At 39.2% G+C, this 18,600-nt stretch overlaps 1 protein-coding gene across 1 annotated transcript in view; it reads left to right on the plus strand.

The window, feature by feature from the left end:
• The window catches only part of CUNH10orf67 (chromosome unknown C10orf67 homolog), a 108,281-nt gene that overhangs the window by 77,380 nt on the left and 12,301 nt on the right, over nt 1-18,600 (plus strand). The window contains exons 14-16 of the mRNA XM_035441714.1: nt 777-864; nt 2,461-2,541; nt 2,628-2,688. Of these exons, the coding sequence (XP_035297605.1) occupies nt 777-864; nt 2,461-2,541; nt 2,628-2,688 (230 nt within the window). The remainder of the gene's footprint in view (nt 1-776; nt 865-2,460; nt 2,542-2,627; nt 2,689-18,600) is intronic.

Here is an 18,600-nt window from a genome sequence, read left to right on the forward strand (position 1 = left end):
CCGGCTATAAATTGATTCATTGTGGGCTCCCAAAGATGTAAACAAGCCCATTTGCTCCCAAATGCAAAGTGGGGTGGGCATAGTATTGATATAGCTGCCAATAATACATTTTAACACTCATGATCAAAAAGGGAGATTTTGTTTTTTGTTTTGTTTTGTTTTCTAATGCTGGGGATAGAACCCAGGGCCTTGTCCATGCTAGGCAAGTGTTCTACTACTGAGATACTTCCCCTATTTTACTATGATGTTTTTGTTCACTTACAATCACTAGAAAAAGCATGTCCAGACACATTCCCAAGTCATATATCTCTAACAACAAATCTCATTTTAGCACTATCCACAATGTAAATAAGCTAAATATTTCCTAAGTGATAAGTTGTGGTTCTTATTATTTCTGATGCTTAATTTCTCCAATCTTAAGTCAGTGAAAACCATCCAAAGATAAAGAATGCACTGTTGAGCTAATCTTTGATTATTTGATTTCTAGTAGAATAATATATCTTAGACTGTCTTGCATATTTGTTTCCTTAGATCTAGAAACAGCCATTTCTCAAAAATGCCCTCATTCATTTCAATGATTACCTACAGTCTGGAGAGGTAGTCATTGCTGTTACTTCTATACTTTTTTGGAGCTAAGAAATTCAGTTTTTTAAAGAAGAAGAAAGTTTAATATTTTTACTTGGAAATACTTAAAATGTGGTCCCTACCCAGATGACAAATGTTGGTCTTATCCTATGACATCTATACATCTTGTTATATTGCTTCTTTTGTTTCAGCTTTCATGTCCTAAAGAATGAGATGTTCATTAGACACACATTTTTCCGGCAGTTTGCAATGATTTCTGAAACCTCCTTCAATTACATTGTAAGTACTTTGAATACATGCATCTGTGTCTATAAAAGACACAGATTTATTTAACATAGAAGCTCTAGTGATAACACACAACAGTCACTCTACAAGCTCCTGAAGGCATAGAACAAAGTTCAGGGCCCCAAGGTGCTCGGTTAGTGTGAAATACAGATGTGTAAATAAGGCTGCTTTAATGCAACATGATGGCTGAGCTGAGATAAAGTCCTTGCAGATCCAGAGGATGGGATTCTTGTATTGGGTAGTAGTGCCTGCCCATTTGTTCATCTTTGCCCACAGATACTCTTTTGGGGTGTATCCAACTCAAGTTCAAGTCTCCTGTCACTTTCAATGAGCCAAAGGAGTAAGCACCAAGTCATTCATTCTGATTAGAAACTGTACATTACGGATTTGCATTGCTATGACAAAATACCTAAGACCTTTGAAGTAAAGCAGTTTACTCAGCTCACAATTGGAACTTCAAAGTCCATATAACACAGTGTAGGCTGGTGGCAAGGGCTGCACCATTTCACAACAAACAGCAACGCCAGGTGAGTCTGTCATAACAAGTAGTCACATCCTGAGCCAGGAAGCAGAGGGAACAAGAGAACCCAGGCTTGTTTTATGCAACCACCATCTAGTGAAAACTCAAGGTTGCACAAAACAACCTTCTGAGAGCACACCCCAAAGTGACAAAAAGACCTCCCACGTGGCAGCAACTCTTGAAGGCTCCATCACTTATTAATGCCATGTTGGGGATCCAGTCTCCAATATGTGAGACTTGGTGGCACAACATATCATATCCAGACTGTTCCATAGCAGACATGTAGGTCAAGGCTGACTCTGAAATAGAGCAAGTACTGCTTATGAAAGGAAATGATGGTCAGTCTAGAAACAGATCTGATAAACTTTAACTGAGAAGTCAGTCGGCATGAGTAGCAACTCCTTTCAGCCTCTGCTGCCATGTTGTTTTCTTTGTATCAGTCAGGCTGTTTTGTTTTGTTATGTTTTTTGAACAGTACATAAGGTTGTAGGGTGTTGCTATAAGAGAATTATAGTCTAAAATAATTTTCTTTCTAATTCTTTTCAAATTTTTCACTTTAACAACCTTATTTATACATCTGTATTTCACACTAACCGAGCCCATTTTCTAGGTATAAGTTACTACAAAGTGTTTTGAAATATCCTGTCAGGACAGTATTTTTACCTAAATCTATTTAGAAATCTGAGAGTTTTAAGAATTGTCTCCTAAGCAGGGTGGTGGCATCTCCGGCAATGTGTCCAGATTGCTAAGAGTGGGCTGACAAAGAGGCAAGCTATTTCTTCACTGTCATTACAGCCTACTTCTTTGGGACTCTAGCATATACCAAAAAACAGTTGAGGCATCCAGCTTCTTAGAGTGAACAACTGCTGGATTCTTGAACTTTCCATGGGGAGAAAGACATTGTTGAAATAAGCCACTCTAATAAATCTAAGTAAGTTTTATATATGTAGATTTGCTATATCTGCTCTGCTACTCTAGAGAAGCCTGACTAATACAAAACATGTCCACATCCCTCTGCTTTGATTATGATTTCCTCTTGATCCACAGTACTTGCTGCTTGTATCTTGCAGAAACTCAAGCCCGTGTATGTGCACTCCACAATGAAGGCGTTGGAGACATCCTCTCCGACAAATGTTTTTCACTCACCCGTGGTAGGTCAATTGTTTTTCCCTATTAATAACATTAATTGGTTAATATTATTGAAGCTCAGTAATGAAACGTTTTGGCTACTGTGCAGGCGCAGCACAAGTATGTGGATATACCCAGTGACCAGGAGCCCGTTACACGCGTGCCAAAAGGTAAGAATCTAGGGAATGGAGTAGGGGTATTTCCCATAATGCCAAACTAATATATTGGAGGCCCTGGTAGCCACCACATCACCAAAGGAAAACAAGGTAAGATCCTATTGTTAGGAAAAAAGAGTTCACACAGAGAAAGAGGATGCAAAACAGGTTAACCTGCTTGTCTCTTCCTCTTCTGTAGTCCAGGCCAGCCAAAACCTCACAGAGATCCTCCCTCCATTTTGCTTTTCTTGTTTGGCTAAAGTATTTGGTATTATGGGTGAAACTGGGACTTTTCAGCCAATTTATAAACTGTGCATTTCTGTATTCTGACTGCTGCTAGTTGAAAATGAATTTTGTCTTTCTTCAAACACAGGAACTATCTCAGTTAAAATTTCACTTCTTTTTACTAGACTGCAATAAACAATAAAAAAACCAAACCCTGAATCTCTAGTTAAATGTCTATTGATCCAATTTAATAACTAGCAGAAAAATAAGACTCTTTCTTACAAATTTCTCTTTGATCAACCCCTAAAGAGCTGCACATTTGATGTGTTCTTACACTCCAATTTATTTTGTCTATATGCATGAGTAAAACATTTCTCTGACCTTGGACACCAAAATAAATCCATGTAAGAGTGCTCAGGGTGAGGGCAGATATATGTAGTCAGAGACGCTTGTGGGCTGAGGGTGAATCTCAATGGTAGAGTGCTTCCTTAGTGAATATGAGAGCCCAGGTTCCTCTCTAGGATTGGGGAAAGATGATTCATTATTTAAAGCTTATAAATGTGTAGCGCATGGTGAGCAAGTAGAATTAACAAAATTATTATTATTATTTTGAATTGTGAGCATTGATCGTGACCGATCACTGAATGAGTGATTATTTGGTATATCAGGAAACATTTACAAGTAGACTAGGTAATGAAACTTTCTGCAAGGGGGGTATAAGCGATAAGAGCTTAAATCCTGGCCTCTGCAGACAGTGTGAAGGGTCTCTTTTCATGGGCGTATTTGCAGTGGGAAAGTTTCTTGTGGTTATATGCACTGCTGGTATCAGGTCAGTGGTTGTCTTCCTAGGGACAAAGGAATCTTTGAGTAATCACAGTGATAGACGCCTCCTCGGGGATGATGATAGACTACAGTCATGCTCAGATTGGACTCCATAACTTAGGAAAAGCAATGTTTAAAGATGTCAGCATTTAAATAATGAATTAGATCTGTTAAATTGCAAATCATATGATAAGTTATTTCTAAAATATCTAAATGTACTTGTGGCTTATCACAAAAACATTGTGGATTGGTAAATTTAGAGTTTGTTGTTGACCTGAAATTTGAATTAGGAAACTATAAAATCAGCAGTGCATTCCCAGACAATCCAGTTGTGGACACTGCATCCGCAGCAATTGACTTTCCAGGACTGAAGAACAGTTCAGTAGAAAGCCTTTGCCTTGTATTCTCAAGGTGCTGGATTACACACACACACACACACACACACACACACACACACACACTCTCACATCTAGGTAATTTTTAATTGACTTTCTAAGGGTGAGAAAATTATTTTTCAAAGGCCCACTTAGAGTAAAGCAGCCCTGGCTGAAACACTACCAAGCCTTCCTCATCCTTAGAAATGCAAAATGTAGAATTGTCTCTACCTAGTCTGCCAAAAGTCCTCCAAACAGTCATTATTTCACTTTTTTGTCACACAAATCAGATTGAATATAAATACTTTGTGTAAACATGAGTTTGCAGACAAAATCACCATAAAGCGGGTGATTTTGGCTATTAATCCACACCGGGGAAAAATGTTTACACCATAATGTCTTTGTACAAAAGAAAAAGAAGCAAATCTCTGATAAAACTTGCACATGTTTTCTTCTTCCTCTCTGAAGATAATGCTGAGAAATAACCCAATTAGCCAACATGTCTGGCTAATTAGCTCCAAATGAGCCAAAATTTGCTAAAATCAAAATTTCCATTTTTATTGATTGAAGACAAGCAAATTAATGTAAGGAAGAAAGCTCAATTAGTAATTTAATAATTTGAGAAGTGGATGAATCTCCTCACTAAAAGGCAGTTTTTAGAGGCAGAAGCTTGTGGATGGATAGTATCCATGACACCCTGGCAAAGGACAACATTGTCACCACCAAGCACATCATTCTGAGCTCCTCAGCCACTTTGTAGGGTTAAGAAAATAACTTTTGTGGCTCCTAGAAAATAATTCAATATGTTACTAGTGTTTTTCAAGCACTGATGGGGAATGTACTGTGTATGTTTATCTTATTGATTGTTAAATAAAATATTGTTTGGCCAATGAGACAACAAGTTAGACCGGACTAGGAGTCAAAGAGGATTCTGGGAAATGTAGTAGAGAAGTGGTGATCCAGGCAGGAAGTGACATAGCAAGGAGACTCATGTTTAAAGAAGGAGAAACAGGAAGGCCCCTCTTTTCCCCTCTGTTCCTGCTCCTGCAGCACAATGTGATCCACCCACAAGGAGGGATGCCAATAAGGCATCTGATAAGATAATTCTTATAAAATATATAGGTTTATGATAGTTAAGACTGAGCTAACAGGTGAAAATCCTAGTCTTTGGCCAAGCAACTTTGTACCTAATATGTCTCTGTATTATTTTGTCCATCCATGCGGCGGGGAGAACTCTGGCCGCTGGCGGAGACCGCCCACGTGGCAGTAGGGCTCGGGCGGCTTTGGCAGAAAGATTTATCATAACAAAGAACTAATTCACAAATAATAATATGGTGTTAGCTATACAGTTATGTGTCTGAGCTATAAGTAAATTTATATCACTTCCTATACCGTGAAAAGAGGTGTTCACAATAAGGTATCTGGCAATGGACCGTAACTGGGTTATTCTCTCTCTTCTTTCTCTCTCTCTCTCTCTCTCTCTCTCTCTCTCTCTCTCTCTCTCTGTGTGTGTGTGTGTGTGTGTGTGTGTGTGTGTGTGTGTTGCATGCACATGAGTGCATAGTATGTGCACCCATGTATGTGCACTTGGAGGCCAGAATGTCTGTCACTCTCTGCTTTATTGCATGGAGACAGGGTCTCTCATAGAACTGGAAGCTTGACTTTTTAGTTATGCTGGATGGTCAGTAATTTCTCAAGGTTCACCTGTCTCTACCCTAATGCTGACATTACAGACACATGCAGTCATGCCTAGTTTCTTACCTGGTGCTTGGGATTTGAACTCAGGTCCTTGTGCTTGCTGAACAGGTTCTCTTAACTACTCACTCAAGTCTACAGCCTCTGGAAATAGGACTCTTTGATGTCACAGGCTTATTGTTGTGGTGGTTGTTCAAAATATTCAAATTAATATTAGGATTTAGAATGCCCCGTGGAACATGAAAAAATAACCCTCTCTGTTAGTGTTCTTACCACATCAAAGATTTAAGTTCCTAGGCTGCATTTTCACACCACAAGATACTCTTTGAGAGTATGTAAAAGCTGACATGTAGTAGGAAGAGATAATATTCTAAGTGCTTCTCAAGTTTTAACTCTAATTCTCACTAGTGCCTCCTGAGGTAAGATTTCCCTTATTAATTTCCTTCACTTAACAGGTAGCTCACATGAGTACATCTAGGGTTGGCAAACTGTTATGGATATACCAACCATGGGACTGGGGGATTCAATCAAGTCACCCAAAAGTCTGTGCCAGGCACCCCTGGACTGGGCTATGTGACCCCCAAAATGCATACAAGACCAGATGAAGTCTTGTGTCAACAAGATGCAGGAGATATTCTGTGATGCCTCAGGAAGACTGGGAAGCTGGCAGACTCAGATTCCAATCTCAGTTCATTCCTCAATCCCTAGGCAGCTCCCTCTGGCTTTCCTCTGCTGTGTAAGAGCAGGGGCAACCCTACCATGTGCTCTCATTAAGAGTATTAAATAAAATAGTCTACTAGAAGACACATGGAGCTCATTCTCCCATTTGCTTTTCTTCACCAGCCATTTCTAATTGAATCCCAAACTAAAATCTGGCAGATCTATAATTTACCACATGAAAGTAATGAGGTTCTAGGCAGTAGGCACATAAATTAAAATAATTTCACCTTTGTTTCTTAAGTAACTAGTTTTCCACCAGGCATGAGTAAAACTGAAATCTAAGGCTAGTACATGCAATGCTTTGAGGAAGGAAATTGAAATAATAACATATAGTCAAAACCTTGTTATATCAGGATGACCTGCCTAAGCAGGCTGCACGTGATTCCTTTGTTATGAAGTCCTGAGAGTTCTAAAGAAAGCCATAGGACTTCATTCATGCTCTAGCCAGTGTTAAGAGATAAAAAAAAAAAAGCTGACTAATAGAAGGGAATGAAAAACAAGGCACAACACTAACTGCAAAATCTCAAAGCAGTTTTTTACATGGTAGTAATTATCCCAAGAGAGCAAAAGTAAGATTATTAATTTGTTTGCCACTTCCCTGTGATAAAATGTGGGATGTGAGCCTCCCATTGTGTGTCCCTTGCTGCCCCCGATTTTATGTACTCAAGCAGACCTTTCTCACAGCCCAGCAATTAGGTGTTATTGACATTGTAATCTCTGGAAATGTCCTTAGTGAGCCCAAAAGACACGAATCCCATAGATAAAACCTCAAAGTAACTGGCTGTGTAAGCACCTTGTCAGGAAGACAAGGCTCAAACATCAGTATCTGTGTCAGGGGAAACCTAAACTGGCGACCAGATTACATTGTGTGGTTGATTTTCTGGGATTTCTAGGAAAGAAGTAACCAATAAGTCACTTGAAAGCTTTCGAAGAATAGTAGAATGACCATAACATATTTGACTTAAAAATAATTAGTATCTTTTTCACCCTTTAAAAATTTGGACCTGAGAATGGCTTCCTCGAAGTCTTTTCTCCGCCACTTGGCAAGAGTGAATGTTCATTAATAGTTAGGATTAGTTGCACATGCTGCTGTTTTAAATACAATTTTTTTTATCACACAAGGAGCTGGAGAGATGGCTTAGTGGTTTAAAGTACTGATGCTCTCCCAGAGGACCTGGGTTCAATTCCCAGCACCCACATGACAGGTCACAACTGTCTGTAACTCCAGTTCTAGAGGATCTGATACCCTCACACAGACATACATGCAGACAAAACACAAGTGCACATAAAAATAAAATAAACCATGAAAAAATAAGGTATATGCTAAAAAAATCACACAAGAAGTTGGAACTTAGATAAAAGATAAGCACTTTTAAGCTTATGTAAAATTAAAATCCAACAAGTTGGAGTTAGTTTATGTATCTTTTCTAAGCTCTCAACTATAATTAATAGAATTTTAAAGATCAGTCGAATTCACATTCAAATGTGTATTTTAAAACATAACTGCATGTAAAACTGATACAGCACATCTTTTAGTTTCTAGCTATAAACACTAATGTGCTTGTAGAGGCTGGGAATGGGCACACACTTGGGAGGTGAAACAGGGGAATCACTGTGAGTTTGAGGTCCAGCCTCAAAGTGAGTTCTAAGCCAGGAAGGACTACAAAGTGAGACCCTGTCTCAAAGAACAAATCTAGATGGAATTAACCCATGAATTATATCTAATATCAGGGCTAGCCTGCGTTTCTAGGTATAGAGTATAAAAAGACTGTCAATGTTAACACTGTCATTGCTACCAACTTTTACACTGTTTCCTTTGCTGTTGCCAATTCTAGTATATTGAAATACTAAATTATGTATCATCTTTGTCTTAGGGATTTGAGCTAATTCTCTTTCTTTGAGAATTTTCTTTGTTTTTCATACATTTACTCTGAGAGATGTTTTCTCCTTGAGACCATAAATCTTAGCACATTAGACAGTGAACTGAAATTGAGCCATCAGTAATCTTAGTTTATCCTTGCCAATGCTGTAAACACTGGATTGCATAGAAAAGGGTCCAGGAGCCAGTTGTATTAAAGATATGATAGAATTAAAGGGCTTTCTAAAGAGTTGTCCATGGGTCAAAGAAGGTATTGAAAAGTATGACAAGTGGGGGTAGAGGTGCAGCTAGCTGATGGTCAAGTGCTCACCTACCATTTACTGGGTCCTTAGTTCAAGCCTCATGACTGCACAAAAAAGACAAATGAAAAGGAGAAGAAACCTTGTTTTTTTGTTTTGTTTTTTGAAAATGCAGTGCTTGGAAAGGTGGCTCAGGGGTTAAGAGCACTTACTGTCCTTACTGTCCTTCCAGAGGACCTGGGATTCAGTTCCCAGGACCCACATTAGGGTGTTCACAACTGCTGATAACTCCAGTTCTAGGAAATCCAGAGTCCTCTGGCCTCCATAGCAGACATGTGATATACATAAGCAAATGCAGGCACAAACACATGAATAAAACTGAATAAATCTTTCTTTAAAAAAATAAAGAAAATGCAGTGCTAATATTTTAAAGCCTTATTATAAAAAGTTCAAAACTAATTAAAACTGTACTTCATTAATTTGATTGACTATCTTTTATTAATTAATTGTACTCATATTTGTAGAAATATGTGTATTTTGTTTGATAAATGCCATTGAGCACAGTTCTTATCATGTGTACACCAGCACGAAGAGGGCTTTTCTGGGGTACATTGATCGAATTTGTTTTATTTATCTTTAAAATATTGGTTTTATCTATTGCAACCATTAGTTATTCAGAATTAAAAATAATTATATGCAAAAATTAAATCCTAACTACCTTTGGTTTCCTCTTTAGCATGTGGCTTTTTCTAAGCAATTTTTCAGAAGTTGGAGGCAGAATTCTGCAGCATCCTATTAGGTCATCTTGTTAATTTAGTAATTCAAATGTTTTCTGCTTTCTACTCTACTATATACTTAATATCTTGCTCTTCTAAAAGAGGACCCTAGAAATATCTCATCATGCCTGAGGGCTTGTCTGTTTTTCTGAATAGTTCAGTACATTTTTGTCTTATTTATTTTAAGAATATATCAAATTAGTCAAATTTATTGCTTCACTGGAGAATCATAGTGTGCATTGTAGTTCTTTCATGTTTTAAATTATATTGTCTCATGTAGCTGATAAAACAATAGTGTTCTTATTAACATTTGCATTGCAGGGACTGGGAAATGTGTACCTAAGAGTGCTTGCTACACAAGCACTAAAACATGAGTTCACATCCTTAGAACCCAAAATTAAGAAGCTGTGCATGGTCACATGCTCTTGTAAGCCTGGAGAAAACAAAGACAGGAGGATTGCTGGGGCTAGATAGCTACAGTCCAGCTCCAAGTTCAGTGAGAGGTCATGTCTCAAGGTGGAGAGTGATGGAGCAGGACAAATACTATCACCCACTGGCTTCTGTGCATTGGCCCAAGTGCACATGCACACTCACGCATGTGAACAAAATACAACACATGCACATAAAAATATGTTTGCACTGTGTCTTCTTTTCAATATTGTTACAACTTACTCTATTATATTTTCTAATTTAAGCAACTTACACTTGAATTTTTCTTGTCTTATCTCTAATAGTTACTCATGGTGTGTGTGTGTGTATGTATGTATGTATGTATGTATGTATGTATGTACGTATGTATGTATGTGCACATGTCCATGTGCAGGAGGTGGATATGTACATATGTAGCTGTGCATGTGTATGAGGATTCCAGAAGACAATCACAGGTATTGTTCTTCAGTGTCTTTAAATAATTTGGAGCAAGTAGGCTAGGATGGCGGGACAGAGAGCGTACCACCTCCCTGCCCCTACTTCCCCAGCACTGTCATTACAAGAATGAGCCACCATGCCCAGTGTCTTTTTTCTTTTTTTGCTTTTTTTTCAGATTTTGTTTATTTATTATTTTATTTAGGAACAAGATTGTTTTACATGACAATCCCAGTTCCCTTCTCCCTCCCCTCCTCCCCTACCACCCCTCCCAACTAAAACCCTACCTATCACATATCCTTTTTTCTATTCTTCCCCTGACTCAACCTTTCTGCTCCCTCATGACCTCTGCATCCTTCCTCTTCTTCCCTTCTCATTCTCGTAGCTCCCTCCCCCCCCTTCCAGTGCTCTCAATTTGCTCAGGAGATCTTGACCCTTTCCTCTTCTCTAGGGGACAGTGTTCGTCTCTTTAGGGTCCTCCTTGTTTACTAGCTTCTCTGGCAGTGTGGATTGTAGGCTGGTAATCCTTTACTCTGTGTTTAAAATCCACATATGAGTGAGTACATATCATGTTTGTCTTTTTGTGATTGGGTTACCTCACTCAGAATGGTTTCTTCTAGTTCCATCCATTTTCCTGCAAATTCCAAGATTCCGTTGCTTTTTCCACTGAGTAGTTCTCCATTGTATAAATGTACTACATTTTCTCTATCCATTCTTTGGTTGAGGGGCATCTAGGCTGCTTCCAGTTTCTGGTTATTACAAATAGTGTTGCTATGAACATCCTTGAACAGATGTCCTTATTGTATGAATGTGCTTCTTTTGGGTATATGCCTAGGAGTGGACTTGCTGGATCTTGTGGTAGACTCATTCCCATTTTCCTGAGGAGTCACCATACTGAGGAGCACAATTCCAAAGTACTTGCCCAGTGCAAATGACATGAGCCATTTGCATCCAACCCTGGTCCTTGAGCTTATAAGGCAAGCACTTTACCAACTGAGCCCTCATAACCACTTTCTAATAGGTAAATTACATTTAAAATTGCAACTTTTGTAGACATGTAATTATTTCTATCTTATTTCCTGATATTTATATTATTTCCTAGTGTGCTTTTCACTATTTCCTTTAAATGGATAACATTTTCTGTATTCTTTCTCCCTTTTGCTTTTGAAAACTTGAGGTACTATTTATTTTCTTTAAATATATACATTAGCATATGTGTACCTTTTAATATATATGCATGTTTAAAGTGTTGATGCTTGGTTTAGTGGGAGTCTAGTGATGGCAGATTCTGTGTTCATTTTTTTCACTCATTATTGGTGGAAGTTTAACAAGAGGTGAAATCCCAGGTTGTCAATGAATTAGTTTCATCTTGTTGGTGACAAAATACCCCAAAAACATGACGCAAACTTAAGAAACCCGGGGTTTATTTGGCTCAGTTTGAGCGTATAGTTGATCACAGTAGGGAAATTGTGGAAGCAAGGGCTTAGGGGAGTTGAAGGAGAGAAGAGAAGAGTGTTCCCAGCTCTCAGATGGCTTCCATGTTCCTCAGTTCAGGACCATGGCCCATGCAATGGTGCCCCTATGGGTAAGGTGGGGCCTCACACCACAGATAACCTACTCTCCATAGTCTCAGAGCTGTGCTTGGAGGCATATCTCCTATGCCACTCCAGACCCTTTTGTTGGCAAGCATGATTAACCATCACAGGCAGCCAGCCATTCTCCCTCCTTTGCTATTTTATCAGTACTTTTGAGCCACTGCACAGGATTCTGGAAAGTTATGTGAAAATTTGTCAATAGCTGGTGGGTTTTCTCCACTTTTTTATGGTTTAGTCATTATTCATGGTGATTATTACCTCTACAATCTATTCAGTTCTATATTAGTTGCTGTCAATATAGAGAATATGGTTAAGATGAGATAATTTATATGTTTGTTTACTTCTAGAAAATTTTCCACTGTTGGTTTTTCAAATATTGCTTTTCAACATGCAGCATACCCTAAATTATTTTATCCTGAAACATCTCTCAATCAATTCTACAGTCTCTAAATCCACACAATTCTTACATTTCTCTATTTGAATATATGTTCTATATATTCAGATCTGTTTTCTTCACATTATAGACCAAGGAAACTTCATTTTATTTAAGCAGTATTTATACACTCTATCCTATGGTGTATGCTTCAATACTGTTCCAGCTTTCTATTTCTCTCTTCAGCAGAGCCAATTTAAACCATGTTTCAGTCCCTCATTTGCTAACTTTCATATTTCAAAGACATTTGTTTTTTAATTTTCTTGTATCTATTCTTTCATATGCTTTTTGGCGTATTTTAGACATAATTTTGTTTTTCTTTCTAATGGACATTATTAATCATCTCATTGAATATAAATACATGTTTTAGGCCATTTTGATACTATTTCATTACCTTGAAATATCTGCAAATACATGTTGTGACAACTATTATCTTACTATTGTTTGTTTTATATTATAAACCAGTATTTATTCTGACATTTTGATTTTTAGTTATGAACATCTCTCTCCACCTATCTCTCTCCAACCTCCCTTCCACTTTCTTCTCTCTCCACAGCAACCTCATTTTAACTTGATAGCCTAAAATGATTCCATCTCAAATAGGGTCACATGGAGGCACTGGGGTGCTAAAGTTTAGATTTGAAAAGTTCCCCAAAGCCCTGGTGTTAAATGCCTGTTGTGTACTGAGAAGTGGTCGAACCTCTAAGAGGTGAGACTTAGACTTAGGGGGCAGGTTTTGCTCTGCTGGTGGCATGTGCTTAGGGATATTGTGGACTCCAGCATTTTTCAATCCACTTCTGATTTGAAGGCAAATTGCTTTGCTCCACTACCCTGACACCGCCACATCATCAGCTCAAAAGAGTAGGGCCAACGGATGGTGGGTGAACTCTGAAACCACATTCCAAAATAAGCTTACCGTCTTCACAGACTGGTTTCCTCAGGTATTGTGTAGTAAGTATTGCATAGTACAATAGAGAAAGCTCACAAACACTAGGAGTTAGGACTTCAATATTTTTTGAGGACATGGGATTCAGTCTACAGCATACTATTTTATTATTTTACAATTTTTTACCACAAAAAATGTTTACCTTATTTTATGCAGCATGTCTTTTTTATTTTTAAATTTACTATTACGTCCATGTGGAATGTTAAATAATAAATTCACTACAGCATTATGCTCCCTCATCCACCCCAAAATAATTCTATATATTCAAATCTGTTTTCTTCACATTATAGACCAAGGAAACTTCGTTTGACTTAAGCTGTATTTATACAGTCCATCCTCTGGATGTCAATAGCCGTAGTCATTATTGTCTTCTGCATCAAAATTACACCTTCAATATCTGTTTTTAAAAGATTATTTTTTCCTTAAAGTGATTTTATTTTTTTTCCAACTTTTTTTATTTGAATTAGAAACAGGATTGTTTTATATGACAATGCCAGTTCCCTTCTCCCATCCTTCCTCCCCTACCCGCCCCCCCCAACTAAAACCTTATCCTTCACATATCTTTTCTGCTCCCCCTGGATGGTGAGGCCATCCATAGGGTGTCATCAGAGTCTTTCGTTTCCTTTGGGGTAGGGCCGAGGCCCACCCCCGTGTGTCTTGGCTCAGGGAGTATTCCTCTATATGGACTGGGCTCCCAAAGTCCACACCTATGCTAGGGATAAATACTGGGCTTCTACAGGAGGTCCCATAGATTTCTGAGGTTTCCACCCATATTCCTTGGGTCTGAATCAGTCCCATGCTGGTATTCCAGCTATCAGACTGGGGAGCAAGAGTTCCCAGATGTTCAGGTCAGCTGTTTCTGTGTGTTTCACCAGCCTGGTCTGGACCTCTGTGCTCTTCACTGGTCCTTCTCTGCGTCTGGGTTCTACTTCAGATCGGTGATTAGTTATGGGTGTCTGCTTCTACTTCCACCAGCTGCTGGATGAAGGCATATAAGTCAGTCGTCAGTCTCATAATCAGGGGAGGGCATTTAAGGTAGCCTCTCCACCGTTGCTTAGATAGTTAGCTGGTGTCATCTTTGTAGATCTCCAGACATTTCCCTAGTGCCTGATTTCTCTGTAAAGCAAAAATGCCTCCCTCTATTATGATATCTCCATTCTTGTTATCGTGTATTCTTCCCCTGATTCATATTTTCTGCTCCTTCATGTCCTCGGCATCCCTCTTCCTCTCACCTTCTCATTCTCCTAGCTCCCTCCCCCCTCTTCCCGTGCTTCCAATTTGCTCAGCAGATCTTGAACCTCTCCCCTTCTCCAGGGGACCATGTATGTCTCTCTTAGAGACCTCCATGTTTACTTGCTTCTTTGGCAGTGTGGATTGTAAGCTGGTAATCCTTACTCTATGTCTAAAATCCACATATGAGTGAGTACATATCATGTTTGTCTTTTTGCAATTGGGTTACCTCGCTCAGAATGGTTTCTTCTAGATCCATCCATTTTCCTGCAAATTTCAAGATTCCATTGTTTTTTTCCACTGAGTAGTACTCCATTGTGTAAATGTACTACATTTTCTCTATCCATTCTTTGGTTGAGGGGCATCTAGGCTGCTTCCAGTTTCTGGCTATTACAAATAGTGCTGCTAGGAACATCGTTAAACATATGTCCTTGTTGTATGAATGTGCTTCTTCAGGGTATATGTCTAAGAGTGGAATTGCTGGATCTTGTGGTAGACTGATTCCCATTTTTTTGAGGAGTCGCCATACTGATTTCCAAAGTGGCTGTACAAGTTGGCACTCCCACCAGCAGTGGAGAAGTGTTCCCCTTTCTCCACATGCTCTCTGTCATGAACTGTCATTGGTGTTTTTGATTTTGGCCATTCTGACAGGAGTAAGATGGTATCTCAGAGTTGTTTTGATTTGCATTTCCCTGATGGCTAAGGATGTTGAACACTTTCTTATGTGTCTTTCAGCCATTTTAGATTCCTCTATTGAGAATTGTCTATTTAAATTTCAGGGCTAGGAACTTAGATTAGTATCAGATCATTCCCCTTGTGTAATTTCAGTACTCAGTACCACACAGACACACAGACACACACACACACACACACAGAGTATACACAGGGAAATTCACACACAGACATACAAATACACACACACACACACACACACACACAGAGAGAGAGAGAGAGAGGAGAGAGAGAGAGAGAGAGAGAGAGAGAGAGAGAGAGATACAGACACATGCACAATATACACACAGGGAGACACACATAGACAGACAGACAGACAGACAGACAGACAGACAGACAAATACACAAGTGTGTGCATGTTCACAATAAGTCTGTTACAGTTTTAAATGACTTTGTACGAGTTCTGTGTAAAACATAGTTCATATTTCAGGAAAAGAATATGTATGGGTTTGAGTATGTCCAATCTTACCCCTCCACCAATACAAAACAACAACAATATAACCAATGAAACTCCAAGTTCGTTTCTTGTGAATTATATCTTCTTAACTGCAATAGGGTCTTTGCAAGTGTAATCAAACTCAGATGAAGTTGTTAGCTGGGTAGCAATGAGATAGGTACTTTTCTGCTTTTTCTGAAAGCCACTGGCTCCTCATTTGGGTCCATATTTAACTAAAACAGATTGAAAGCATAATACATCTTCTTTTATTTGTGGCTGTCTGTCTTACTTAACTGAAGACACAGAGTTAAGTCACTGCCCCTAACTTTTCCTCTTGAGTGAGCTTCGATTCTAGGTACAGCAGCGTTTCACTGGACACAGTGGATTCCGACACCAATGAGACAAAATAACAGTGATGGCGAGGCTACATCTTGGAGCAGAAGTAATCATTTAAGGACCACTGCCTTATCCCTTCAAGCAATAATGATTTCTTTGGACCACACTCAAGCACCAGAACTAAGAACATCCAAGGACATTGCACCTTTATCAAGACTGCTTAATCATGTATACTTCTTGCCACTTAGCACACACCTTCTTCCATTTAAACATAAAGCTGGTGTCTATACCATGTAAATGAACTTGGGGTCAACAGATCCCTTTATCTGTTCTTCCCAGTGTGGCCACTTTGAATAAATCTCCTCCCTTTGCTTTTCCCAATTACTTGTCTCTTTAATTGGTGCATAGGAGACAAGCTGATAGAACCTAGCTTGTTGGGCTTCCAAATTCGGGCTTTTACCCTAAAATCTCTGGTTATACCAAATTAATATCTGGTATCAATATTAGAGAAAACACTATATAAACACTCAGGACTCCCAGGGACAGCATTAAGTTATGACAAATTGGGCTGTGGGAGAGGAGAGAAAGAAAAGAGTAGAGAAAGATAAGAAAGGAAGAGAGGAGGTAATCAGGGGAGGGAGACTGGCATGATTAAACTGCAAGCAAGGATGCATGGTTCATAGCCATCACCAGCAACTGTGGAGAGGCAAAGAGGGCATGCACCCAGTCTCAAAGGAATCATGGCTTTCTGACCTCACATGCTTGAGTTTTAGACTTACAGTCGATAGAACTATGAAAGAATGCATTTCTATTAAGCCATCCAGCTTTGGAAATGTGGTGATCCAAGTAAGTATCCTTCACTGTGTATTGAAGCACTTTGTACTCCATTTGGTAGCAGCGTGGGGAGATTATAGAGCCTTTGGAAAGAGAAGCCCTACTGGAGAAAGTACATCGCTGGGCATGGGGTGAGCATTGTGGGTTTGTAGCCTCACCCCTTTCTGTTTGTGCTCCACCCCTCCCCTCCATCCTGTGTGTGGATAAAACTGTGATAGACCAGCTTTCTGCCACTGCTGTCATCCCTCCCCCACCATGATGGACTCCATCCTCAGGACTCATGAAACAAAATAAACTCTTCCTTACATTGCTCTTGTCGGATTATTTTATTGCAACAGAAAAGCGACTAAGACAGAAATTGGAACCAGGTTGTTACTGTGAAGAATCTGACCATGTTGTCTTTAGGAGGAACCAGGAAGACTTCAGAGATAAGGAAGATTTTATAATGTTGGGCTAGAAAGCCACTGAATGTTGTAAGCAGAGCTCACCTGGACATTCAAGTAGGAGCCTGGAAGGCTAACAATGCTGAGAGTTATGTGAACAGTGAAACCCCAGATAATGAGATTCCAGAAGGGAACAAGAACTCTATTAGCAACTGGGATAGAGGCCATTCATGCAATATTTTGGCAAAGAATTTGGCTATTTTCTGTCCGTGTCCTGAAAAGTTACCTGAAGTAAATTTAAAAACAATGAACTAGATGGACGTTGGTGGCATGCCTTTAATCCCAGCACTCCCGAGGCAGAGGCAGGCAGATCTCTGTGAGTTCGAGGCCAGCCTGGTCTCCAGAGCGAGTGCCAGGATAGGCTTCAAAGCTACACAGAGAAACCCTGTCTCAAAAACAAAAACAACAAAAAAACAAACAAAAAAAAACAACCCTATGAACTAATGTATTTGGTGGGAGAAATTTACAGCAGCATAGCATTGAGTCTGTGATGTGGTTGTTACTGGTTGCCTTATGCAGATGTACAATGAAAAAGAACAACTAGCAGGGCAAAAATAAATGAAAACTGCAGCTTGGAGAAGAAAAGAGCATTAGGAAGCATTGTGGAATATTTGTTTATGTAAAGATATGCTGCATTTGTTTAACTGCATTTGTATAAAGATGTGTTCTTTTACCTTGCCTACCTAAAGCACATGATTATTCCAATACAAAGTTGAATGGCCAATAGCAAGGGAGGAGGTTTATGTAGGACTTCTGGGCAGGGAGAGTAAGTAAGACGAGGAATTTAGTATAGGGAAAGGAAGAAAAGAGATGCCATGCCAGGGAGATGCCAGAAAGACATGAAGGAGGCAGGAGAGTAGGACATACAGAATGAGAAAGTAAAAAGCCCCAAGGTGAAACATAGATGAATAGAACTTGGTTAAATTAAGTTAAAAAGAGCTAGTGGGACAAGTCTAAGCTAAGGCTGAGCATCTATAATAATGTCTCTGTGTCTTTATTTGGAAGCTGTGTCTTTATTTGGTGGTCCAAAGACAATCCAACTATGGTTGTGTTAAAAGAGAGATTAGCACTATTAAAGAGAAGACTCCTTCTCTTCATTGGGAAAATAGAAAAGTACCCTCAAGGCAAGACCACACCTGACTAAGTCTCCATCTTGTGAAAGATTGATAAGGGGCTGCTTATTTATAGAAAGCAGTTGCTTCGGTGTCCCAGTGTTGGTGCAACTGTGGTCTACACGGCCCTGCTACAAACCATGAGGGCAGCCAAACTCAGCAGTTTCATCCATGAGGTGCTGGTTTTGGAGACAAGAAAAATGCAAGATTGAGGGAGTTCTGGATTCTTCCTTTGT

The sequence above is a fragment of the Cricetulus griseus genome, chromosome 3, assembly GCF_003668045.3.
Source record: "Cricetulus griseus strain 17A/GY chromosome 3, alternate assembly CriGri-PICRH-1.0, whole genome shotgun sequence".
Classification (NCBI taxonomy): domain Eukaryota; kingdom Metazoa; phylum Chordata; class Mammalia; order Rodentia; family Cricetidae; genus Cricetulus; species Cricetulus griseus.